At 36.6% G+C, this 26,301-nt stretch overlaps 1 protein-coding gene across 1 annotated transcript in view; it reads right to left on the bottom strand.

The window, feature by feature from the left end:
- Positions 1-671: 671 nt before the first annotated feature.
- Positions 672-26,301, bottom strand: part of TRIP12 (thyroid hormone receptor interactor 12) — a 51,989-nt gene continuing 26,359 nt past the window's right edge. The window contains 27 exon segments of the mRNA XM_010297541.1: positions 672-1,208; positions 2,326-2,429; positions 2,632-2,726; positions 4,513-4,626; positions 8,171-8,335; positions 9,563-9,727; positions 10,230-10,384; positions 10,684-10,798; positions 11,329-11,427; positions 12,627-12,783; positions 13,520-13,662; positions 14,139-14,290; positions 14,581-14,708; positions 15,457-15,656; positions 15,764-15,837; positions 16,361-16,533; positions 18,390-18,541; positions 19,262-19,453; positions 20,417-20,558; positions 20,961-21,135; positions 21,262-21,362; positions 22,440-22,647; positions 23,271-23,389; positions 24,124-24,352; positions 24,887-24,959; positions 25,355-25,511; positions 25,654-25,771. Coding sequence (XP_010295843.1) covers positions 1,012-1,208; positions 2,326-2,429; positions 2,632-2,726; positions 4,513-4,626; positions 8,171-8,335; positions 9,563-9,727; positions 10,230-10,384; positions 10,684-10,798; positions 11,329-11,427; positions 12,627-12,783; positions 13,520-13,662; positions 14,139-14,290; positions 14,581-14,708; positions 15,457-15,656; positions 15,764-15,837; positions 16,361-16,533; positions 18,390-18,541; positions 19,262-19,453; positions 20,417-20,558; positions 20,961-21,135; positions 21,262-21,362; positions 22,440-22,647; positions 23,271-23,389; positions 24,124-24,352; positions 24,887-24,959; positions 25,355-25,511; positions 25,654-25,771 — 3,902 coding nt within the window. The 3' untranslated portion in view covers positions 672-1,011.

Here is a 26,301-nt window from a genome sequence, read left to right as displayed (position 1 = left end):
AATAAACAGAAAAAAAAAAAACTACAAAAGTAACCAGGAACTTGGATCAAGAACAAGAAAACTGTTTACTCAAACAGGGAATGAAACAACTAATCATTTGTCTTTTAAAAAACTTTACATCAATTCGAAATGCTCTGGCCTTACCACAATACACACTGGCCAGCCCAAGCTGTTGGACTTCAACTACTTGAAAGAAATAATTCTTCCTAGCCTCTAGTAAGAGGCTTTTGCTGCCTGAATCACTGTGTAAACAGCTCTAGAGCGTCGACTGGTAAAGGCTGTCGCCGTTATATCCTACCACTACAGTAAAACTATGCTATAAGAAAGGTTCTACCTAGTTACAAAGGCTGAATTATATTGACAATATATATTTGATTTCAGTAAAATTTAAATTATTGTAATCAAAGAAAGAGGCATGGAGCAGTTAAATGCCCATGCTAACCAAAACATAACAATTGTTGAATGTTGCACACAAAAAGAACCAAGTGAATTGCACATCAGACAATACATGAGGATGGGTAAAATTAGAGGCAGGTGAGGGTACACAGAACTAGTCTACTAAACTAGATTCATCAAATACATGGTGTATTTTAATTTCTGTACTTATGTACAAAAGTTGTCTTTGGAGGAAAAACTTCAGACTTAGCTAGATGGATACACACAGCCCAGTATTAAACTGCACAGCGACATTTATTGTTCCAGCCTGGAAAAACATCCCTTTTTAAATTTCACACAGCAAAGCAAGTTAAAAACTTCACTCATCAAATAAATGATAATTTAAACAAGAACTTGCTAAAGAAACCTTGTCACAACAACTTTTAGGGCCTGATCACTTTCAGTCCATGGGGGCCTTTAATGAATACCAACCAAGTGTCTTTGTTTATAATCTGCAAGCCGTTTTTCTACAACAAGAAGGCGTAACACGTTTCCTTGACTCAGGTGATATATTTAGAAAAGAATCATGAGTTTCTCTTTTGCTGTAACAGGCAGACATTGCATTTTTCATTGTGATCAGGAAAGATGGAATGACTGCTGCCCTTCTCTTGCAGCTATCAAGAGTTTTTCACGCATTATCTCAATAGTTGAATAGTCCGGCAATTTGAGATAGTTCACACAAGTCATTACTGAAGGCAAGAAATCATCTGGATTCTCTGTAGACTCAAATGTCTTGCGTACAATTGTCAGTGGAGGATTCAAACTTCGAAAGCCTATTAATGAGAAAAGACATTTAGAATAAGGTTGTTCCTCTTTAAAACCCACATTTAACACTGTGGACATCTAACAGTGACAGAAGCATGTATCTCATAACTGACTACTTAATCTCTGGTTTTAAAAGTTTAGAGTATGCTTTATAAGGCCACATAACAAGCTAAAAAATACCTAAACCTCCTTTCTGTAGATTAGTTTTCCAAGATAAATTTTAAAAAAAGGAAATAAGCTAGATGCATCTACTTTTGTGTTCTGTATGTGTAAAAAAAAAAAAAAACTTATTCCAATCACAATATTTTTAACAGTTTGTTGGTTTCATACACATTTTCTAATATTCTCAGAAATTATTTATGACTGCTGTACCTGATTTTTTTTACTCCAAAACTTATGGTTTTATGCTCTTAATCCTCAACCTTGTCTGCACCATCTCTCCCCGAAAGAGCTCTAACAGTTTTTTAAAAAAAGAATCAACTCTTTCTTATAATGTCAATTCTTTAACTAGAAGAAAAAACCCAAACCCCAAAGAACATAAGTAATGGAACAGATGCATAAATTCTGTTTTTACTTGCAAAGTGTTCGGCTGAGAATATGGTAAAATGCGTATTCTATAATGGTCCCTAGCAAAGACAGCAAATTCCTCAGTTTTCCTCACTGCCTCTCATCTAAATTCTGAAATTCAACAGGGGGAGAAATTAAAGTTTATCACTGTGCTAGTATTGTCTCCTTTCTAGAAAAAAAAAGTATTATTGCTTCCAGGTAGCAATGCATCATTTTGTTGTTGTCGTAACTTAATGCACCTCTAGCCAAGGAATACAGTATTAAAGGTTTTCAGTTTTGTTTAAATTTTGAACTATTTTTTCCCTCCAGTAGGTTATCTGATAACATAAGTTACACCTGACAGTCAACTGAATGAATTGTCATGAGATTAACACAAAGTTTGAGAATTCTACCTGAAGTCCACCCAGACACTTCTGAAACTCGAGGTGTCAAACAAGTATGAACCTCTAAAATACACAGATAAGTAATTTTTTCCTATACTGAAATAATCCACTTATTCTGAAATGCATTAATAAATGCCGACTGCATACATAGCAATATCTAATAAACAAAACCTACCTCCTACAGGCAGTCTGGGGCTACCCGTCACAAACTGAAGAAACAGTCTTTGCTGCTCACTATCAAAGCTACTGAGAATTTCAAAGAGATACTTCACTGCTCGACTAAGGAGGGAAAAAAAGCAAGCTATTATTATTTTGTTTATAGTTAAAATAATTGCATCAGGTTCATATTCAGTGCAGTATGAATATTTTCAAATACTTTTCATATAATTCTTTTAGCTTGAATAACAGTATATCAAGATTATTTAAATACATATTTTCTAGCGCTAATATTTATTCATTAACAAGACCAACACCATATTACCTGTCATGTGTATAACCGTGATCTGGCCTGCAACATTCCATTAAAGTTTTTGCATCCCAAGTGTCTGTTTTACTGCCGCACAAGAGCTGCTCCAACTATAAAATTAAAAAAAAAAAAAAAAGAAGGAAATTTTCCCCCTTTAGAACCAGAAGTAGAATGAGTACTGTCTGTTCTGGCTACTATTACAGCACCCTACTTGCTGGAATGCCTTGCTGCAAAACAACCTCAGTCACTCCAAGCAATCCTCCCAAAGTCTTTGAATGCAATGGCTTCATCCCAGCAACAGCCTCATTTGCTGAATCTGCCTTTGCATACAATCCACTACCACATGAGATGCTGAACGTATCTCTTAGAATGTAAGACAGTCCTAATAAGCAAATTACACCAGAGAATCAAAAATGCCTAAAAATTGTGAGATTTCCAAAAAGTTAAAAGAAATCTAGGGGAATGGGAAGAAGTGTTTACACCTCCTTTTTAGAACTCTAAGCTCTTCTTTGAAAGAAAAAAAATAATCATTAGACAGAGATAGATGTGTCAGATAGAAGTTTTACACTTAAATTATCTTGCCTATTCTTTCTTGGGCAAGCAGAGATGACGGGCTATAGCCAAAACAAAGCTTCTACAGACATCCTTCTAGGATACATGAGGAGTTGTAAAGCCCTGATCTCAATAAAAACAGAGGTTTGACACACCTAGCTGTTCTGTTTATGAACAAGAGAATTTTACAAGTTCTTTTATAGTAGTTTAGGAATGGTTTGTAAAAAGGTTCAAATGGCTGGACAGCTATCAGCAACAGAACATGGAGATCACACATCTCATCACAATCGATCCTATTAACGAAAGGATATCTTATATCTCACACTTCTCTTATGACTTAATTTTGATCAACTGTATTAGTAGATTAGCAATAGACTAGTGTCTGGCTTCCAAGCAGAAGCAAGCATCAAACCATGCCAAACAACAAGACAGAAGAACAGCATTGCATATACTACAAAACTGAGAAGTTTGCATAAAACACTGGAGAAACGAGAATAATCTGCCTTTTTTACTAGCCTTAAATTTGTTGCAGAAAAAAAGGTGGTGGTATTCTTTGAAAGTAGTACCAAGAGTGGCATGTAGAACAATCACTATGAGCAGTCACAGATCTCAGCTTTAAGAGACTGTTCCATTGCAAAGCACCAAGAACAACACAAAGGCTTCACTAACATACTGCTTCAGAGCATGCTTAGTATTTCTTCATGAAGCCAAAGGTGTAAGTTTATGAAGGTAAACAAACCCTTCAAAGTAGTCTTCAAATAAACTCCCTAAAGGCAGAGTAATAAAACATTCTCTCTTCTAGTCCAGACAACCATAATTGTGTCTCAATGCAATCTACTTGAGTGCAAGAATTTTACAAGGAAATTGAGATGGTGGGTGGTGAGAACAAGGCAAGACCAACTATCCTTATTTTTTACCCCTTCATCTGAATCTCCTCTACTGTTTAAAGCTTTGTTAAGGAGCTTACTATCTTTTTTTATAGATCATCCAGGTAGCATCCACAGCTATAGCTATTAAGAGGTATTGCAATACAAGGACTTAAATATCCATACCAATACAGAACCTGCATATATAAATTTAAGCACTTGTCAAAGCTGGATACACTCAGTTTTAAAGAAAACTGAGCTGTTCCTAATAAAAGCATCAAATAAATGACCACGTAACACAGAAATCTAACATTTAAGTATGCAATTTAAAGGACACCACGTTTTACTAGTATGCATCAGAAATGTAATGTAATCAGACTGTCACAACTGCACTGCATCCAGTGCATACCTAGGTTCAGACTGTCCGTATATGTAGATACAAGGTTACGAAAGCATCAGTAAGAACATGTTTACTAACCTCCTCAGGATAGAAGTACTGAAGATGACTGAGGGGAAAGACTGATTCAAATCCATCTCTGAATGAGTCAAACTGTCTGGCAACACCTTCATTTAGTGCCCAGAATATAACCAACTGCAGGGAAGGCAAAAAAGCAAAGTCATTTCAAAGGAAGCGTGGAATGTTCACTATTGTAAAAAAAAGATTACAGCTGCAGAAAAAACCCCTCTACAGAAGCCTGCCACTATGACTGTGGCAGAGTTTGAACTTTGATTCATGGAGCTGCTCTACAGCATTGCCTCATTCTACCTTAATTCATAAGCTTATACTGCAGCATGTGTGCAAACACAGTGCTGCTGCAATGCAACAAACAGAATTTGTTGGGGTTTTTTTTCTTTACAACTTTCAAGTGTGATCTGTCATTACAAATTAGCGAAAGTCATTTGGAGTTCAAACAATCCCGTATTTAGAACGCCCTAAACATGCAACTCATGCAGAGTTTGAGCAACTTATTTGCCTTTACTTTCAATAAAACAAGGTTAATGCACAGAATTCAGAATAGCTGGTTATACTGCTATTTAAAAAACATTTTAAAACAAACCTCAACATGTATTAGATATTTTTAGAAGCCTAACCTAGATGTTCTCTCTGTACACTGATATCCATTATAAAATTCAGCAACTGAAACAGAAATCCTTCAGACATCATTGGCAGTATTATACTAGTTTCCCCAAGGAAAACATACGGGTCCCTTTTCTAATATATAGTTACAAAGAGTAACTTTAGACTTTTTGTTATATTAAGTAGCTTAACATTCTAAGAATACGGGGGGGGGAAGAAATAACTTCATTTTATGTTACTGGGATTTGGGAAGAATCATAAGGCAAAAGACAGTAAAACAGCAGTCTAGGCGTGTGTGTGTGTGTGTGTCTTGTTTTTGTATCTGCAGTTACCCTCTCAGGATTAAAATCACCTTCCAAACTGGACAGCACATACTGAAACAATAATCACTGGGCAGGAGGAAAGGGGACATGACACAAACAAGACCAAATTTCTTATACATCTCCTGCAGCCAGTATTTCTCCACTAAATCAAAAAATACAATACATGGCAGATTGAATTCAGATTCTTTTGTCAGTTAGTGCTACTGGTCATTACACTTGCCTTGGTACCCTCAACTCTAGCAGGAAATGAAGGATGGTTGCAAAAGATGTGTTGTCAACACACAGCTACTAGTTTTTAAATGTGTTAAAAGCTCTGACCTGGAATGCTGAGAAAAGCTTTGAAAGACATCTATGAATGCATCTGAATATGATTAAAAACCTCATTGATACTGCTGGACTCCTGAAGCAAGCATTTAACCCTGTCCCAATAATTAAAGAGTTACTTGTTCCAGAAAGTTCCCAGATATGAAAGCCTATTAGGATCTGTTGATAAGTATTCCTACAAAAGAGTTAGGCATTGAATTTCAGGTAAGATAGATACCCCTACTTTCACACATCGGGTTGTAATACTGAAGAGCAAGCTGGGAAGCACCAGCACAGAAGGCTGTTCTATTGCATTCTGTAACACAGAATATTCTACGGCTATTTTAACGGCAGAGTTACTGCCTTAGAATTGGGATTTCTTTTTATGACCAGGAGTGTGTGGCAAAATGAAGCTGCACTGTATTCTTGTGGATTCAAGGAGATCAAATTGTTAGGCAAAAAACCTGCACTCTGGAAACTTTTTGTCCACAAATTTAGAACAGGCAAGTTGGCCTCTTTCTTTATAGTACAGGGGAGAAGGGTGGGGGGAGAGAATAAAGTCTTTCACTACTGGTAGCTATAATAGTTCTACTTTCTGATAAAGGCAGCTCCTGTGGGAACCAACCCTGAGGAAAAAAAGGGAGGTGGAGGGTGGAATGACATGACTGCAGGAGAGGCACGAAGAGTAGCAGTAGGATATTCTAGCTGTATAAGCTACTTCTAATGGCAATCTACACACAAGATTTTAATGAAAATGACATTTTCAAGAGCAGGGCAGTTGACCTACAGGGAGCTGTACAAGCTAGCTGATAAATTAAATATGCCGTTTCTAAATTACAATTCATCATACTTGTGATACAGAGGACACTAATCTTCTCTCTGAAATCTTTTCCATTTCCTTGGCATCAAGCCTGTAATGCCTATCACCAGGATCTAGTTTAAAGACTCCTCTGTAAGGCAGGAATATAAAGACAAAATAGAAAAACCACATGGGTGTCCCTTAAAGAAAACAGTCCCAAAAGTTGTTTGGAAAGAAGCAGAAAACAAGCTTTCTGCAGTGGTCTGCTTCTCCTGTACCATGCTAGAGGCCTTCAAAAAGACAACTACAGGACATCCGAGATGTCTGCAAGGCACTCTCAGCGTATCAGATATGTGATATGCGTTACCTAGAAGAAAAAAAACCTGACCACAAACTGTATGAAAATCAGACTTGAATGCAACCTTGCTCAGCTTTCCTTAGTAAACAGAGGCTGCAAATGCTGTTTCTAACAAACTACGGCTGTTGACAGTTCCCACCTGTGAGTCTGCAAAGAGCTTTATATCCAAATACGTTTAATTTTCTACGTGATTCTTGACTAGCAGAAGTTGCTTTCAACAAATAAAGATATGAGAACTTGATGTGGGCTTAACAGCTTGAATCTGGAAGATATACAGCAACTGCTCAATATTCACTTGTAAGGATTATAGAATAACTTTGCGAAGTTCTCAGTTGATATCCAGGAGCTTATAGGCCCATTACTGAATCATTTCTACCAAAACACCAGATATGTTTCTTATCAGTGCTTGAAAATCTTAACAGTCGTCAGAATGAAATTGGCAGCAGACTAACCTGACAGAAAATGCATTATTTAGGAAATGGAATAATGGCTTTTTCATGATGCAATCATTCATACCTCCATCCCACTCATGACTTCATGTGAGAATACTGCATTCTTCCTTCCCTTCGTCCGCTCTTTTCCAGGCTGTTTTTAACCTACTCCCTTTAATACTTTCTTATGCAGAAACTGTTTCCTGCCTTTGTTCATGAGTATCACCCTTTTGTTTGTCTAGGTTTTATGTCCCTTCTGACATAGCAGTAAATCAATATGCAGGTGTACGGTCAACAATAATAGTATTGCACTGTTTCATTCTGTGTTCCTTACCAGTTTTTTAATGGTTTGGGGATTTTTGTTTGTTTTTGTGGTTTTGGGGGTTTTAACTCGCAACTGAGCTGATGTTTTCTTAAGTCTGACTCCAAAAAATTTCACTGTTATTATAGCAGTTCAAAGCCCACTGAATTACGTGTGCTAAATCACTATTGCTAACAAATTCATTATCATACCCAAACCTGGGAATGTGTTAAAAGATTCTGAAAGTCCACAGCTCAAGTTACTCCACGTACTACAACACTTTTTATCCAAAAAAACATTTCTGATGACTTCATTATATACAAAACAGATTTTTTCATACTATAAATTTTCAAATGAGGTGTGCTGACTAGGATTCAAACATTTTTTCTGTAGTAATAAACTAGTACAGAAGCAATCAGTAAGAAAACTATTGCTGTGCCCAGTTCACAAGAATAAACTGAAATACATATGGAAACTAACTACTTGGGAACAAGGTGAGGAAGAATAAAAGAAAGTTTTAGTCCTAGCTTTACTTTTACGTACTCTGAGATACTCCTCTAAATTGTGGATGGTGACTGGTGTATCTTTTCCCCCTTTTTTCAGTTCTATATTAGGAAACCCAGGAAGTGTGAAGTCCAGCCCTAGATCTTCCACTGAGCAGCCATTCATAGTCAGAGCCTCCAACGCATACTGTAGACTTTCTTTGGTCTAAGAAATTGGAAGTGAAAACCAGTGAGAACAATTCATTCACATTAACTTATCCAAAAGTTATGACTTCTAAAGCAGTTTAAGTAAAAATTTCTGTAAGTATATTACTATTAATACTGTTATAGTGTTATAGTACTCCTTGCTTTCCTTCTGTATTTTTTCAGACATAACAGTAAACCAAGACAAACCAAATAAACTATCTTAACAGATAAACTTGAAAGATCATTACAACAGACCTTTCTATCAAATTTGAAATTACTTTTATTTCTTGCATATTATTTATTTAGAAAATACTATTGCAAGAGAAGGAGATGTGTAATATGCTAAGGCGCTTAGGCTATGTTTTTTCCTTAGAATAGTTAATGGCATTCATATTTGGCATGCATACTGACATTTTTCAGCTTTCATCCACCAGGTTTCAGGTTTTTCAAACTCTTGTTGGGAAATTAAAAGCCGTGATCAAGGAGAGAGAGTGAGACAGTGAGGTGAAGAGGAACAAAGGCCCACAAGCTTGCAATAACTTCACTAGTAACAAAGCAGATGTATTAAGAGTATAAATTAGGTTATTACCAGCTACCATCTGTTAACATTGGAAGCTAGAAAGAGCATGCATGCCAAAGACTTTTTAATCACTACTCTGCAACAGTGAATGGTATAATGTTTAGCTAGAATGGATAACCTTGAAAAATTAAGACTCTTCTGTATCTATAAAAGAACCTGTATGCTCACCTATGAAGCCAGTTTACACAAGTTCTGCATACAGCTTTCAGTGGGGGAAGAAAAAACCCACAAAAGGCACTCCTAAGAAAGCCTGAAAATTTTACTAAACTAAATAATAAAAAAAAGAAGCCTTCTGAATGTTCAAAATCAAGACAAGATTTTTTTTTTTTCCTCTGATATTAAAGTTGGTTAGTCTTTTTGAAGTGAACCAAGAGGTAAGTTACCTTAGGCAAACATCTGGCAGTTTTAGCCATTTCTAGACTGTGTTTAATCACACAGAAGAATCCCATAATATATCTACTGTTAAGAGTCTACATTACAAAAAGACCATGTTACAATGACTAGCCAATGATTTAACAACGTTAAAACTACTCTTTTTATTAGAATGAAGTAATTACCACTATTATCATCAGTATTAAGCACTATCATACACTCAATTACAGCTACTTCATAAAATCCAAATGTGTGTGAAGATGCACTCTTCCATTCTTAGGATTACTTTCCCACCTGTGTTTTGTCCTGTTCAAGTCTTTTCTTTTGTCTTACAATATCTTCAAGATGATATATTGATTTGGCTACTACTGGATCAATACTGAACAAGTCATGTGATGTCAAGGAAGTTTCCTGTCGTAACATCCATTTATAAAAAGGAAGTCCAAGCGGAAGGTCCACCTGGAAATCAAAACTTTATTTAGTATTGAACTGTCTTCCAAAACAATATTTTTTTTGCTATTTTATCTCTTGACTAGATCTAGAATACTATTTACTAATTCATAGTTCTGGTGCACACCAAAACACCATGTCTGAGCCTTTTTCCCTAATAAATTTACAGTCAAGGAAAACGCAACTCACTGCCTAGTGCGTATACAGTAGAGCATTCAGCAAGCTAGCAGCTGAAATAAGCCCAAAATGATCTTGAAATAAGATAGGAGAGGAATTGCAACACATAGTAGGCAATGACTCTTCCTTTTCTCAGTATGGTCTCAAAAGCCACTGTAAAAGATCTTCAACATACACTACCCTTTACCCCTCAAAAGCTCAGCTGCATCTCCCCCCATCCTGCCCAAACTGCTAGTGAAAATAATTCCATGCAACTCAATGCTGTTTTTTCCCCAACAGAGTACTAGATTTTTCATTTAACCCTTCAGAACCACATCTTCCATTTCATTCTCACCAGTCTAAAATCCATGATGGCCTTGGCCATTAGTTTTCCCAGAAAGCGGAACTTCATTTTAACTTTTGCAATGTGGGCTGGCTTGGCTGTTCTACCAAAAGGAAGTGCAAAAAGGCCTTGAAGGTTATGGATGTACTTGGTACCTTCCTGGCTTCCTGTTGAGGAAGAAAAAAAAAGTCAATACATAAACTGCCAGTTTCATTCCAGATGCAGGTTTGAAAGCTGCTATCAGATAACCATAACCTTATAAAAGCTTCCTATAAAATTAAGAAGAAAAAAAAAAAAAAAACAACCCAGCCACAAAGATAATCAGACACTACAGACACTAGGAGGCATATTATCGGGCAACAAAATGAGGAGCTATTTCAATCAAAGCCATTCATGTAATTAAAGTCCACTTAGAATCAATTCAATGTTAGATCAATATTGATAGTTTAGGTAGTAAAACATTTACCTTTTGGATTGGCTAAAGTCACTTCTTCTCCTCTCCAAAGGCCTAAGTCTGCTCTCTGTAGTTCCTGAGATACAAGTGCATAGAACTCTAGCGTGGGGCCTAGGCCTGTGCCAACCTTCAAGGGGACAGAGGATGCAGGGAGAGGAGGGGGAATGAGATAAGTAAATGAGTCCATTAGGTCAGTTTGAATATCAAAATCTTTACTTAGTCTGAGAAACGTAATACATTATTGGCTTTAAAGAAGACTGCATTGCAAAAAGCATCTAGAGAACCTAACTCTGCCAACGTTTACAATATGACTGAGACAGCTTGGAAAGACAACAAATCAGAGGGAATAATAGTAGAATAAAAGTATTAACCACCTAATGATCATACTGTAGAAGAAACACACACAGCTGTTTGCTTAGAGTTAGGAAAAAAGTGCTCTGCAGAATAAGATCGATTATGAAACTTAGCAGAAAGAGTTTCTCCTAAGCAACTAAAAATCACAACCAAGTGGATTAGGGATAATTAATAGATAAAATTCTGTGGCACCAGCAATGGGAAGGACCAAGAGTCTGACCAAGTCGTTCTATGAAAGTTGTAGCTTTTTTGTATTAGTCTTCAGTAAAAAGGGTTAAATTAGACTGCATTGATATTACTTACTTCATTCTCATACTGGATTTCCAACATGGCTCTTGAACTGCCTAGATCCTGCATCACAGATTCTGCCTGTTTCAACAGCTCATCTCTGTTCACAGTGCGCTACACATTAGAGAAGTTTTAAGTAGTGAAATTATGTCTTTAAGTCCCAGCTCCCAAGGCAGTTACAACAGGAAAAAAAATTAGTTATGCAAGTTTTTCCACCCCATGCTAATAGTTCCACAGTTCAACAATTTGTAAGATTATACTTTGATAAAATAATTCTTGCTCCTATATGAAAACTGACTATAATTGAAGTGTTAGATACAAGATGAAAAACAAATGTCTTACATTTGCATTAGTATAACTAATAGTTACTACTCTTGTCATGAACCTGGCATTAGGACTATAACAGCAGAGAAGTGTTGTCATGTGATATTACATACCTTGAACTAACACATGGGGAAGAAAACACAGAATAAAGATGCCAAAATCCAGCAACCTAAAGGAATAATCTTATACCCTGCCCTTGCAGATTCTTTAGTAGGGAAGGTGTCCGTTTTCAAAAAATGAAACAAAATAAACACCCAACAAAACAAAAACAAAAAACTGCCACCAAACCGAAAAACACACAACAGCACTGGGATTCCTACATGTTGGAATCTATATTCTAGTTGAACTAGATTCTCATGTCTCTTGTCTTTTTTCCCCCAGAGGTATTCAAGACCATATAGGAGATCTACACTATACAGCAGATCTTAGTTTAAGATAGTATCTCTGCAGACTTAAGGCAGACACACCCAAGACTCCCTCAATTTAGAAGTCACAGCTTAGTTCTATTATGTTGTGACAGCAGGTTTAATACCCTCCCAGAACACAAGAACACTGTTGTTGTTTATTCAGGTAACACTTAAGGGTCTAAATCCTATTGCTTGAATTCTTCTGAAATTCTACATAAAGCAGAACAGAGGTTTACAAGATAACATATGGAAATATCATTAATGTAACCTAAAACTTAAAGTTCATTTCTGGAGTATAGGAGATTTTCAGAAATTATGTAAAGACTCCAATTCAAAATTAAGCAGGATGTGAGAAAGCAGTGTAGCATACTCTAGCCCCTTCTGCCACTTAGTGGCAGACACCTAGAAGACATTATGCTTTCTACTTAGGGGCTTTTACATGAATAAAAACAAACTTCCCCTTCATCAGTATACTACCAAAACCTGAAGTTTTACAAATAAATCTTGCTCACAGTGATATTCTTAAAAAGAATATAAAAATAAAGAGATCATTCATTCCATTTTTAAACAAGATGTACCTACTTTTTTCCTGTCCAGTCGTGGTGCCACTCTGCTATCCTGAGAATCTGATTGATTGATTTCTGGATTAGTATCCAGTAGTCTTTGCATGGCTCGATCACGATCAAAAGCAGTTACATAGAACAGCATTTGGCGGGTATCAAATGGAAAGAAAAATGGGCTGTAGAGAGCATTACATTAGTTAGTTGTGTTCCAACTAGCATAGTTTAAAATACAATAGAAATGTAGTATGCCTGAAATTAGTGCTTTAATAAACGCTGTGGTGAAAGCAGCCTCCAAAGGAAGCCTTCCAGAACACAATTCAGTTTTAGTTACAAGCTTATGAGCAAAAGTCTAGAGATGGAATTTAATATAAGGAAGCACAAAAAACTCCAGAAACTTCTAACTCTTCCAGAGAAATAACTCAAAATACTTGACTGCCTTGGCTATGCAAAGTTTATATCAGAAAATAAATATTCTTTTACTTGTTCACCCTTGTTTTCAAATTAGTAAATCTAACTTAGATCAAAGACTTTAAAAAGGTGGCTCAAGCTCCCATACTGAAGGGAGTCAAGGGGTAGAAATGAGAACCTGCCTACAGCAGCACCAAGAGTGTCAACTCTGATTTCTCATCTGTTCAAGTGCAAGAGTTTTACAGGTTATACGCTGTATCCAAAGTATTAATAATACAGCTTTATAAAATATTTATAATATCTTATCAGTATTTATAAAAATATTTCCCTTTGTACCATGCTGGATATGCTAAGATAAAAGTAGTGGTATGACAAAAACGTGACTACATTTTACTCTCCCATCAGCGCTTTCAAAAGCTTTGTTACACATGATGCACCTGGGCTGCCCAGCAAAGAGGGTTGCTGAACTCAAATTAGAAATAATATATGGCAAGTCATTCATACCATGTTTTTCCAAGTTCTGTCAGCCAAGTTGGTATGTTTCCCGTCATAATTACCAAAGGATCCTGAAGCTGCCTGTTTGCTTTTGCTGTCAGTTTACTATTGATAAACTCTGAGGTTGGAATTATCTCCTTGCAGATTGCATTCTGTGTTAAATAAAAACAATGTACTTTTAGTTAAAGAAAAGCTGGAAGAAATACCAAGCCTTTGTTAAGAGGTTTTTTATGCTTCAATATTTGCTTATCATCACAAGGTAAAAAAAAAAAAGCTTTCACAGACTCTGTATGACTAAAGTGACAAAGTCACGAAAGAAAGACCAAGTAGAATTTTTTTTTATTTTAATTATTCATCATCTTTTCAGGAATAATACTGCTCTTTGAACTTAAGAAAGGAAAAAACCATGGAAAATGTGTTTAACACACTATAGAGGAAATATCACTGTAAAAATTCATAGCCTTCATCTTACCAGAAGTTAAAAAAATAGGTATGGGAAGATGACAGTATTTGCATCATTCTGTCTTGGTGGGTGGTAGCAGACAGTGGAAGAAGGCTATTTTAAGGTGTTTCAGGACAGAGTTGTCTGTATGAAGTATGGAAGCTATTTAAAAAGTGCTCTACTCACATCATACAAGTAATACCAGTATCGACTGATAGCATGTAAAACTCTCAAAAGAAGAATAACATCTAATGAGGGATCTTCAAATGTTATGTTTTCAGGTGGAGTAGATATGAGGTAAACTTCTAGAGGATTTAATACCGAAGGGCATACACCATCTAGCAGGGGAAAAAAAGTATGTTATTAAAACAAATCAATTAGAAGTCTTCCCAAGATTTAATTATTAGGAGCCTGGGTAGTATTAGTCATGGCATTCACTTAACTACAACAATTTAGTTAGACAATTCAGTAAGTATCTTATTTCTAGTTTTAACACACACAATATGTGCTTACTTTTCTTATATTATTCTTACTTCAAAAGAAACACTATGGTGTCTCTAAACATTCTTCGTCCCCACCCTTTCAGAAATTTCATAAATGTAACATACTAGCAAGGCAACTCACTCACCATGCCACAATTCATCATGCTTCTTAGAATTTCTAGGGGAGGTTTTTGTGGGAGCAGTTTGTGCTCTTCCTCTTTTACCACCAACACAATCCTTATTACCATCTTCATCCTCTCGCACGGGTTTGTACCTAAGAAGCAATTAAAAGTTAAAAACATGTTTGTGAAATACCAACTTACATGGAAACAAAGGCAGTTATAAAAGTATTAGTTCTTTGACTAACAGGATTTTACTTAAATGACAGTTGAAAGCAGAAAGACAAGAGCAAGGCATTTGGATATGATCCAGCCTTTGAAGCTAGGCCCTCAGAAGCGACATACATCATGGTGGAGGAAAAAATGGGGACCCTCTGGCTCCATGAACTGGAAGAAGCAGAAGGTACAGACAAAAAACCAAAGCTTTTGTTTGGGCTTTTTTGCTTTTGCATAACACATTTAAGTATTAGGAAGAAAAACACACTGCTGAATATTAAAATGCTTGGCACACTCATAGGTCAATACTGCTCCTTGCGAAGTATGGCCAGAGAATACAGATACCTGCACAGCAATCAACTGAAAAACTAGTATTTGTAGACTGCAGACACATTCTCTACTGTTTGTGGTTAGTTACCCAATACTAAGAATGCTTTCCCTCAATCTAGCAGGTGTCATTTTAGATACCCCATTTCTTGTTTATCAGCTTCACTCATCAGCTAGAAAGAACATGAGTAGTTAACAATGAATTCTTACTAAGACTTAAGTATCTCAAACACATGAGGAAATTCAAAGCTTCAGAGTTGCCGGGGGAGGGCAGGGAAGACAGCTATATTCCAATTTTCTTTAGGTTTATACACCTAGTAAACTGAAGAAATTGTCCCCTGATTTCTTTAGTCAACTTACCAAATGGTATGCGTTTTTGTCCAAATCCCAGCTCTTCCTAATGGGTTGCTTTCATCATCTGTAGACTCCCTCTCCTCCTCAGCTTGCAAACTGTACTGCCTAACTGCTTGATACACAGTCATATTGTATGGCAGCAAGTGATCTCCAATGTAAAATTGCAGTCTATGTCTCACATTCCCTGAATTTAAGAATTGAGCAGCCTGAACAAAACAGAAAAATCACACAAGTTAGGAAACTTGTTGCTGGCTTTTCTTTAAACCTCTCCCCACACTGTCCTTTCCCTTACCCCCAGAGCAAAAAAGCTTACCAAAGATTCATCTATTTCTTCATCTGACCCATCATCATCACTATCCTCATCATCTTCTCTAACTCTTCCATAGCCTGAAGCAAGAGAGGAGAAAGATATCCTCATTTGTTTTTACACAAAATGTAGCAATGCCTTTGTACTCTGACTTTTATGAGCCCCACTGTTTAAAACAGTTCCAAAATGCACCCATTTAAAAAAAAGGTACAAATGTACATGTACAAATTTCAGTATGAACATCTGGCATCAAAAAATGCCAAGTTACAGCCAATCTGACAGTCAACTACATTATCATTTTGATAGTAATTAGAATGAACTGTTTACAATACAAAAAAAGCTCATCCCAGAAAAGAGAAGATTCATGCAGCCTTAGTCTCCTCCCCTGTGAGCAAGACACATTTATAGGCACCTCCCATTTGGCTTCAGTAGAATCCTCACAGTTTTTTGTTTGTTTTGTTGTTTGGGTTTTCTTGTGTTTTATTTTGTTCCCCCCCCGCCCCAGACTCTATCCTACTGACAGTAGTGACTATCCCAAGAAGCAAAATACACATGACTATTTTTTACATATATATATATATACACGCACGCACACACCCCTACCTCTAACTACAAGGTATCTTTCAATGGCTTGTACCAAAGCCAGAGGATCAATCTTCACAGGTCCACCTTTCCACTGTTTCACATTAGCACAGTCTGGATGTCTTTGCAGTTGGCATTTTAACTGATGTGTATTGAAGAATTTTAAAGCTTGGGATCCTCTGTTAAGAGAAAAACTCAAAATAATTTATGAAAAAAGTTGCTACACAAAGAATCTAATAACCATAATTGCATTTAAAAATGCATTAAAATAGCACTAAAATAGGCTTATACATGCATTTACAAATTAACTTGTTCAGAGTATTATTTCTCAGCCTATGTCTCTAAAAATAAGCAACGAAGATTTGGATAAACAGATTAAAAATTTTATTCTACAAGAACATCAGAACCCAAGTTGGACAAAATTTGACTTCCAGTGCAAGCTACATAGATTAAAGAAAATCCAGTCTGAGGTCTGATTAGATTACGTCCTATACTGACCATCTTTGAGATCTGAAGTTGTTCAGTGGTCAGTTGATGCCACATGAGATTGAGCTGTGTTTACCTGCAGTGCAATAAGGATCAGAATTGGAGGGATGGGGGTGAAGATGCAAGTATCCACTCATATGTTTTTAATAAGGACCTCAGGAGACAACCTGAAAGCTCCTCTGTTTTTTCTTGCCAAGTATAGTTTATATACATGTTCCATCTTGCCAAACTATCAATAGTCAAGCAATCCATTTTTATACACAAACCTCTTATCTCGGGCTGCTTCTATTTCCAGGTGCTAGTGAGAGACTACCAAATCTTAATGCCTCAAAATCCCCATTGACATGATCCACAGTAAGACTAGCAGTCAAAAAATGCTGCAGTAGTCTGACTTCCCATGTTTAATTTTCTATTAAGAATAGCAGAATTTTGCTTCTACGATTAGCAGCTTTATAACTTTTGTAGTTATCCCGTTCGCTTTGTTTTACAGAAACAGCACATATTATGAAGTGTTGTAAGATTAGAGCACATACTATTTGTAAACGCCAGTATCAAAGACAATTAATTCTTTCAAGCATTGGGAATCTGTGTACTGCATCAATTCCATGGATTTTAACAGTTTCACAAAAAACCAAGTACTGAATATTAATGTAAGTTAGATTAATGCTGTAGTGTGAGGCTCCAATACATCTACGATAATGGATATTGTGTCACAATTAGTGACAAAAAAATCCACACTATCTTACTACCTGAGACACAGAAAATTTTGTCATTTCAAACTTTGAAGAATAGTTTTCAAAAATTCATTTCCAATGCTCCTCCCCTCCTAATTTCTACATAGTCACAAGAATATGCCTATAACCAAATTGAACTTTTAGCCAGCACTACAAAATACTTTCAAAACTCATGTTCAATTCATACTGAAATAGACTTACTAACTGCTACACACTGAATGAAAAATAGTGTTGATTTACTGAAATACAGAAAAATTTTTGAAGTAGGTCTTCAGTCACTCAGATTTGTTACTTAAAATGTAGATAACAAGTTGGATTCCAAATTTAATCTATCTTAAGACACAAGGCAGGTCTACAGTTACTTTAAACTATATTGACAGCCAACAGTTATCACTCAATCCATTATTATCCTAGAGAACACAACCTATCTGAATAAAAAATTTTAGCACTGTAATGCAAACTCTCAGTAGTTTAATTACTTCACTAAAGATCACAAAAAATATCAGTGCCTCAGCAATAAATAGATTATTTCTTTCCAGTGTTTGTTACATGGGTATAAGGAAGACATTTGAATTTTTAAAGCTTAAATTTAGAAATTGCATTTAAAATTATACATCCACCCCCAATCTAAGTAAGAGAAGTTTCAAGACAGTAAGCAAACATTTGGTTAAATAGTCAGTCTTCCACTGCATAAAAAAGCCAACTGTGCAATTGCTTTTGTCTTTAACAGGGTCAGCAGTTTCCATTACCTCTTGGAACTTCTACTGTTGAAACAAGTTTTGGAAAGAAAAAGCTTCCAACAAAACTGTTACCTGAGCATTAATCCTTACCTGCTCCCTGTTCCATTTCCACTAGGGAAGTCATGTACTTTGACAGGAAACTGTTCCATCTGACTGAGGCAATTGTTCATTTTATGGACTAACGCCAACAAAGGTGCATTTTCTAATGGCTCTAATCTTCCAAGGGGTTCTTCTCCAGGAAGCTGAAATATATTCCAGTCTTTTAGTCTACAAGTCTTAATGTGCTTGAATTAATCTTAAACAATTCACAACACAAGTTGTTTAAAACAAACAAAACCCCCAGAAATTAAGAATCACTGCTCTCACTTAGAGTAGCAGCAGTATCAGAATGACTCAATGACACATAACAAGTTATGAGAGACCTGTTTCAAAGAACACACTTTTCTCTCCTGGTTTCAACTGAATAGCCCTACGTATTTTAAGCATTCACCCTTAACCATGAGCAGTAAGCTTCATGAAAGCTGTGGTTATCTACTTTCCCCTCTTCCACCTTAAATTTCTTCCTTTAAATAAACAGGACAATCCAGTTCCTTGCAGTATTTAGGATTAAAGAGAGCAAGTGATAAGATTACTGTCCAAAGTATTTCCGTATCAACTTTTAAAAGTCAAGAACATCTTTTGGTTTGTTCAAGACTTAGACAATTGGCCATTTTGGAAATTTTCTTTTCCACTATTGTGTGGAATTTTCTGTAATTACAGGGTATTCAAAAAAGTTTATGACCTGTGAAGAGATAGAGCCATGTGAAAGTTGTAGTATTATACAGCTTAGACACGATTAAAACATTCCTTCTGTACTCCATTTTTTAGTCAAGGTCATTGCCCAAACATCTCAGATGGTCAGATAAGCACAATTAGAGAGAAAGACAATTAAGAATGACAAAACAATAAACAAGAAAACTTACTGGAGAAGAAAAAAAAACATGAAGAAATCTTTTCAATCTGATATCCCTGCTCACAGCATCTTTCTCACTTTTAGACGTCAAATAAAGCAGCAGTTGTTTAACAAACCCACTATGCTGGATTTCAAATGAGGAGACGTCAGACTCCGAGACAATGCTACGTATTTCTACAAGGCACTCTGTTCCACCATCCACCTGAAAAATATGGAGGTAGTATTTTACTACCCAGGTATTAAGGGCTTAAGAAATATTATTTGTTTTCCTACTGCATGGAACAGCTCTAAAGGGAAGGGAAAAAAGGGAAAGTCTGGAGCATATAGTAACTCAATACAAGCAACGACAGGACAAATAATTTGAGGATAAGCAATTTCTCTATTCAAGAGGAGACATTACAGGCAACATCTACATTTTCCCAATTTTGAGAAATGCAAGGTCCCGTTTCTGTCTCATGCAACATAAAGATGAGCTCCAAACAGAAGTTAAAAAACAAAACAAAACAAAAAACAAAACACCCTCAGATTGGTGTATCTTTTACATGACATCTGTGTGGGAGAGAGGAGGGAAAGTTCTGTATTTTAGTGATTGCTTAGATCAAAGCACAGAGCACAACTCAGCTGTTTACCTAATTTAGAAGTTACAGGTTTAGACCATCTACCAAGGATCACAACTGTCTGTGAAGCAAGGCTCAAGTTCTTGAGATGCTAGCAGATTCAGCCCACTCCGTATTTCTTCTATTCTTTCAACAAAATGCTACTTCCCTCTTGTGCTCCCCCCAGCCCCAAAGTTCTTACTATAACTAAAGGAAAACACAGTATGTAAAGTCAATCCTTAACATTTAACTGTAGAATTTTTATATTTAAAATAAAATGCCATGTAAGTGACACACAGCTAGGAATCAATAATACACTTGTTAATACTAGTCATTTATCATATATGATAAGTGTCAGAGCTTATATATTAATTCTAAAAAAAAGAAAAAAATCCCAAGTAAACCATTGCAAATTAAGAAACTTATCACTGTATCATGGTAACAAAAAGCTACACTTAAAATACTGGCCATACTGCCTAAAAATGGTCAGCCTTCCCCTAGCTTCTTCCTAAATAGGTCTACTGTTTCCATTCCCACCCCCCACTCCAAGCAAGTTTGCCATTTCTAACCTGGAGGTTGAGTTGTTCAGTTGCAGTGCAAAGTCTCTGTAATACATTTAGTGCAGGATTGCTTCCATCCATGTTTTCAGAACTAAAATAACGTTCTACAAATTTATGGGCTTGCTCCTTAATCCAGCCCTTAATTTTTTCTCTGTAAGGAAGCACACAAAAGGTGTTCAGCCACACTTAGCATTTGCATACTCCAATATTACAAGCAAACACAGACGGACTATCATTTTCCCCCTATTTAAACAGCACAGAGGAAATCGCTTTCCTCTTACTCCAACATAGTAAAGATCTACTCTCTACATATTACTTCTTGCACCATTCTTCCCAATTCTCCAGTTTTTCCCCAGCATGCTACTTTAAACTATTAAGAGGTTATTTTCTCTACCTTAGTTTCTTGATTCTTCTTCCAGAGTTATTTTAATAGTGGTTAAGCTCAAACTTCTTTGATAGGTGCTACTTAATCACCTGATGGCTTATCATAAGAAAGTAGCTGCACCTCAAGGTAAAACCATATTAGAAGTATTTTGATGTTTTGTTTGTGTACCTGTTATTGGAAATGGTATCCTTGGAAGCAGCCCTTGCAAGACCACTTACACCCGCTGTTCGTGCTGGTTCAATATTATTACTGTTGGACTGTGTGCTTAATCTTCCCCATGTTTTAGGATTTAAACTCGCCAAGAAGGAAGATTTAGGAGATTGAGTAGTTGTAGGGCTTTTAGCTGGAAGAAGCAAAAGACAAAATGAAGATAATCAACAGGTTTATTACAGCTAGCACTTTTGACAGCCAATAAGCTTACTTTTTAAATTTAAGGGAGACAGAGTATCGCATTTTAAGAATTATTTACCTTGATTGTCTACTTTGTCATCATCTCTTGGAGGAGAATATTTTGGTCTCCTTGGCCCTCGTTTTGGCAGTCTTTTTCTCTTTAGAACATCACTCAGTCGTCTGTCCAAATTTAAAAATAAAGTAACATGTTTCCCTCCACCATAATCATACACATACCCACCCCTCAGTTTAAGATGCATCTGACAGCTATTTCCTCAAGAATTTAAAAAAAGTTCCATCCTGTAACAAGGAGGGCACAAGGGAAGAATAAGCTGTAGAAGAGGCCTCAAATCTATTTTAATTGGAAGGACAAAGTAACTCCTCCATCCGGAAAGAGGGGTTTTGCTCATGTCACCTTTCTACTACGGGCAGCCAAATACAGCCAGAAGTGCCACTGAATAAAGGTTTCTCATAATTTTCATTATTTTATTTGTGTGACTATCTGGTTATTCATTTGTTTGGATACACTCAAAAAGAAAAACAACCCAACAAACACACAAATCTCCACTAAATAAAACCAAAAGACACTAGGATTTTGACCTGCCTCCCCTATTAAAGCCCAGAAAGCACTTTTTGAACAATTTATGGAGTTTCTACTCACCAAGCCCTACACTTCTCAAGTTTCAATTCTGGTTTAAGGTGAGTTTCCTTATTATGCCAACACATGAAGACAAACATTTCACCTTCAAAATAAGGCAAACTGTGTAACACTAAAATAAATTATTCCTACAAGAGATATTAATTCTATAAGTGTTCAAAATGGTTGCATTCCAACAAAATAACTTAAGGATGACTTCTTTTTCCTCTAGTCTCCAGCAGAAAGCAACCATGCACCATAGCTATCATTTCTCTGAAAGAACCACTCTGTCCTCAAGAGTTACATGAGACTACAGCTGTTGCTCTTGGCATTCTCCAGCCTCTCCCCAAACAGTATGGATTGTTTCATATCGTTACATCATAACTATGAGGTTACTAGCCTTTTTTTTCCCCAAACATTTCATATAAAAATGAATCAAAACTACCCACGGATATCTTCAACACCACTCCATTTCAGTGCCTTAGAGGAATTATCACAGCAAAATGCAGATGATACTGTAGCAGCCTATGTCAGTCAAGGCTTTTAAAAAAGTCAAACAAACAAAACACACAAACAAAAAACCCCACAGATTGATTGTTCACAACAAATACTGCACTTACCCCTGTGGGCTCAGATCCAGAGAATCCTCCCGGCTGTGTTGTAAGCTGGGAGAGCCCAAATCAGCAGCTGCATTACTGGCAGCAGTGGCTGTTCCAGTACTTATTGCTGTAGTGGTACCCAGCGTTCCTGATCCATTAGTGCATACTTTCGGTGGGCTTGTTAGCAAAGCCTCAGACTCTGCTAAGTTTTTCACTTGGTGCATCACCCCTTTGCAAAAGAAGAAACCTTTGTTTGGTGGGTTGGTTTGGTTGTGGTTTTGTGTTGCTGGAGGGGCAGGCAACACATGACAACACAACAGTGTTTGTTAAGGTAGAAGTCTATTATTAGAACATCTGTTTTGACTATGGGAGCATTGGCTCACCCCACCCTTCAATATTAAGTTTTTTAAAAAAAGTTCAACCCTTTCTCAAGAAAGTTAACCTACGTATCTTTTATTTTTATTTTTTAAACTAGTAACAGTAGCTAAATAAACCCCAAAGTCCTCAGTAAATTTTAACAGAGTTCCTGCCAAAGATTTGTCAGTTTTGTCCAGTTAAGGCTACCCATGTAATTTCAGCAAGCCATCTTCAGCCTAAAGTTCACTAGTGACTAGTAAGCCTGTATGAACTTGTTTCAGAGTCAGAAAAAAAGTGCTAGTCTCCTTCAGAGTCTTGGTTAGCTCCTCCCCAGTCATATGACAATAGCTTGCATGGATTTGCCTTTAGTATTCAAGAACAGTATCAACTTTTTAGAGCTCAGAGGGCATAAAGGATATGGATTCTCCACACACACATGCTTTTAAAATAATAAATAAGGAGGTGAAGAGGGAGGGGGGGAAAAAAAAGATTTACCTTCTCTTCTGAAGTAAACACTAAAAATATCGGGTAACTTTTGCATTAAAATCTCTGCCATCTGCAGGGCTCCAACTACTATCTTAAGGTCTTGACTCGACAGCATAGAGGCAATATGACTAAAACAGATAATTTATTATGATTAGGTTTATTGTTTAATTTTTTGTGAAAATCAAGCCAGTTCATCTTGCATACAGAGCACTGGTGACTGAAAGCAAAGAAACTTGATTGTGCTTTTGTAAAAGCTATAAATAAAAGGACTGAAAAAGTCCTTTTCCTGCCTAAATCACTTTTGCCAAGTTTTAACATGTGGCATAAAGGAAAAGAGTTTTCTTCCTTTAAAAACATGGTGTTGTGGAACTTTGTACTGCCTTTGAAAAACTAGTCAGTTTATTTTCTAATTGCATCCTTTTATCTAGATCCCTAACTTTACTGTATACCATGTAGGAGAGGTTTCATGAATACCACTTAGCAGTTGAATGCCATGAAAGTCTGCTATTGTTCACATTGCGTTACCTCAAAAGTCACCTTGCCCTCAGAAAAGTTTATAGGCAAGTTTTAGAAATCAGAAAAACAGTAAATACTAATACTAAAAACACTAAATATTAGACATTACTAGTACACACAGCCATACAGGTAAGTTCAGTTTCTAACAACAGCACCTACAGCTGGCACCTACTGCAAAACCTATGCAAAAAATTCCTGAAGAGCTGGCAGCCTCAGTTTTTCGAAAATAAATACATAAGAATTTAAAAGTACAAGTTTCCCCTGAAGAAGACGATTCAAAAAAGTAATCACAACTTTGAGTTGTAAGCTCAAAATTAGTTTCATTCACAATGGTTAATGAACTCACCTTGAAACAGCATGGTTTTTCAGCACATCCTTCAGAAGTTCAGCATCAGCAAAATAAATTATCCTAAGAATTGCTCTAAGGCACTTGTGTCTAACAGCAGGTCCAGCTGAAGAACTATATACTTCATAAAGAACACCAAACAATGTTTTGATAAAGGATTTTGCCAGTTCTGGGTCCTCTTTCATTAGCTGTGCTCGAGCATCATCCTTCTTCAATTCCGAATGTCCACCTGTGAGAAATCGTGCAACAAATCACTGCGTAGTTCTTTGTATCGCTGCTCTGATAACTACTTTCTTTTTTTAAAGCCGGATTAGTTTAGCTCTTGAATTGAAAAGATACAATTTAAGAACCAGAAGTTAAACTGATGGCAAGAATGTAGGTACAAATCCTCCTCTTTCAAGGAGCTGAATTTTTTTTCCTTCAGTTTTCTTATACTTCTGTAAGATAGTAAGAACTCCTCACACAGCCTTTGTTGAGTGAGAGCTGTATGAGTAAAACGGTTTCAGAAAGTCCCCAGTCATAAACACCCCCAGCTTCCCCCCCGCAACTTAATGAATTTTCAGTTCCCAGGAAAACAGTTGAAATGTATTCTTTTTAACATCTAAGAGTTTGAGGGGTTTTTTTGTAAAGCTGTCTTCATTCACATAAATCAGAATAGTTCCACAGAAGCCACAAGAAATATATTAGCTAAGTAGCAGACTGCTGTATAACCCAGCGTAAGTTAGCCACACCTAGAGACACCAAGTATCTAAGCTGTACTTACTAGTGTTTGTATTGGCTAAAGGGTTTGGTTTTCGCTGAATGGCACGTGCTGTTCCAGTATCCTCATTTATTTGCTGCATAGAGTTAAAATCAATAGTATAGACACGCCCAAGTGTAGACAGGCTTATCTCATCCTCACCAACCTGATGAGCTGCCTAAAAACAAGGAAGAGTTTAAAGTTAAGAAATCCCCAACAAATAGGGAGCGATATGAAAGGTGATGAGAGGGACAACACAGTAGGAAATACAATGACTGACAGAAATACAGTAAGAACAGTGATTAAGCAGTTCACCCATTACTGAATACCAAAACAGTGCAAAATTACAGCAGGAGGTTTGACGAAGCTTGTGTGTTTCTTACTCAAAGAACAAGGCTGATATTTTCAAAACCATGAAGAAAGCACTCAATTACCTATACAACCGCATGCATATTTAAAAAACATCACCACACAGATGTGTGGAATTACTACCTCTATTATTCGACTATCAATCCTGTTATAAGGATGCCAGAGACCCCTGTCATCTCGCCATTGCCATATTGCACCATCTGTATTTTGCGCATTTCCTTTCTTTAGCATAGTATCAACAGCAAAGATTCCCTCTTTTGGCAGACAAGGCATCAGTTCACTGTAAAAGAACATTAAAACAGTATTTTACTAGAAGTATACAATGAAGTCCATGTAAGCTGAAAACTGTTTGCCTTCATTTTAGAGAAGTTATGCATTTTAACACACCAATCAGACCCAAAATCTAAGGCTACATAACTTACCAGATAAGAGAAGTAAGCTCATAAAGTTCTTGAGGACTTCGTGGAACAAGGTCAATTTGTTCTTGACAACTCCCATTTGAGGCTCCACAAAGGAGGAAGTGAAGTGTTTCTGCAATATCTATAAGAATTATTTATGAGATTGCCTTTATCAGAATATGGGCTCCATTTTGTGTTAGACACTAAAGCAGAAGAGTTAGTCACTGTCCTCAGCAAACAGACAGTAGACAGTAAGACAAAAGCCATCTCTGAACATTGTAAGAAATGTGTTTGTTCTCAGGTCTGGGGTTTGTGGGGTTTTTTTGGTTTGGGGTTTTCTTCCTTTAAGGGACATCTAGGGAAGAAATATCACTCAATATACAGGGCACAGAAGAAAAACAGGGAAACATATAGGGCCGGTGAAGTGACAAGTCAAAATTTACAAGATGAAAAGAGGAAAACAAGTGAGAACTAAGACAGCTACAGAGTGCTTACTTTTCTTAATGTTTTCCCTTAGAAAAAGCCCTTAACCCCTGCTTAAGTCATGTGTCCCCCATCTGGTAAAGACTATGAAAAGAATTAATCAACTTGTGTTGAAGTGAGAGTAATTTGTGCAGCTAATACAGATTCAAAATTAGGTGAGCATTCTAGCGACAACAGCTAGAGACAAGG

Source organism: Phaethon lepturus, unplaced genomic scaffold (assembly GCF_000687285.1).
Source record: "Phaethon lepturus isolate BGI_N335 unplaced genomic scaffold, ASM68728v1 scaffold53871, whole genome shotgun sequence".
In the NCBI taxonomy this organism is placed as follows: domain Eukaryota; kingdom Metazoa; phylum Chordata; class Aves; order Phaethontiformes; family Phaethontidae; genus Phaethon; species Phaethon lepturus.
The sequence above is the reverse complement of the archived record's forward strand: the minus strand, read 5'-3'. Positions and strand labels throughout refer to the sequence as shown.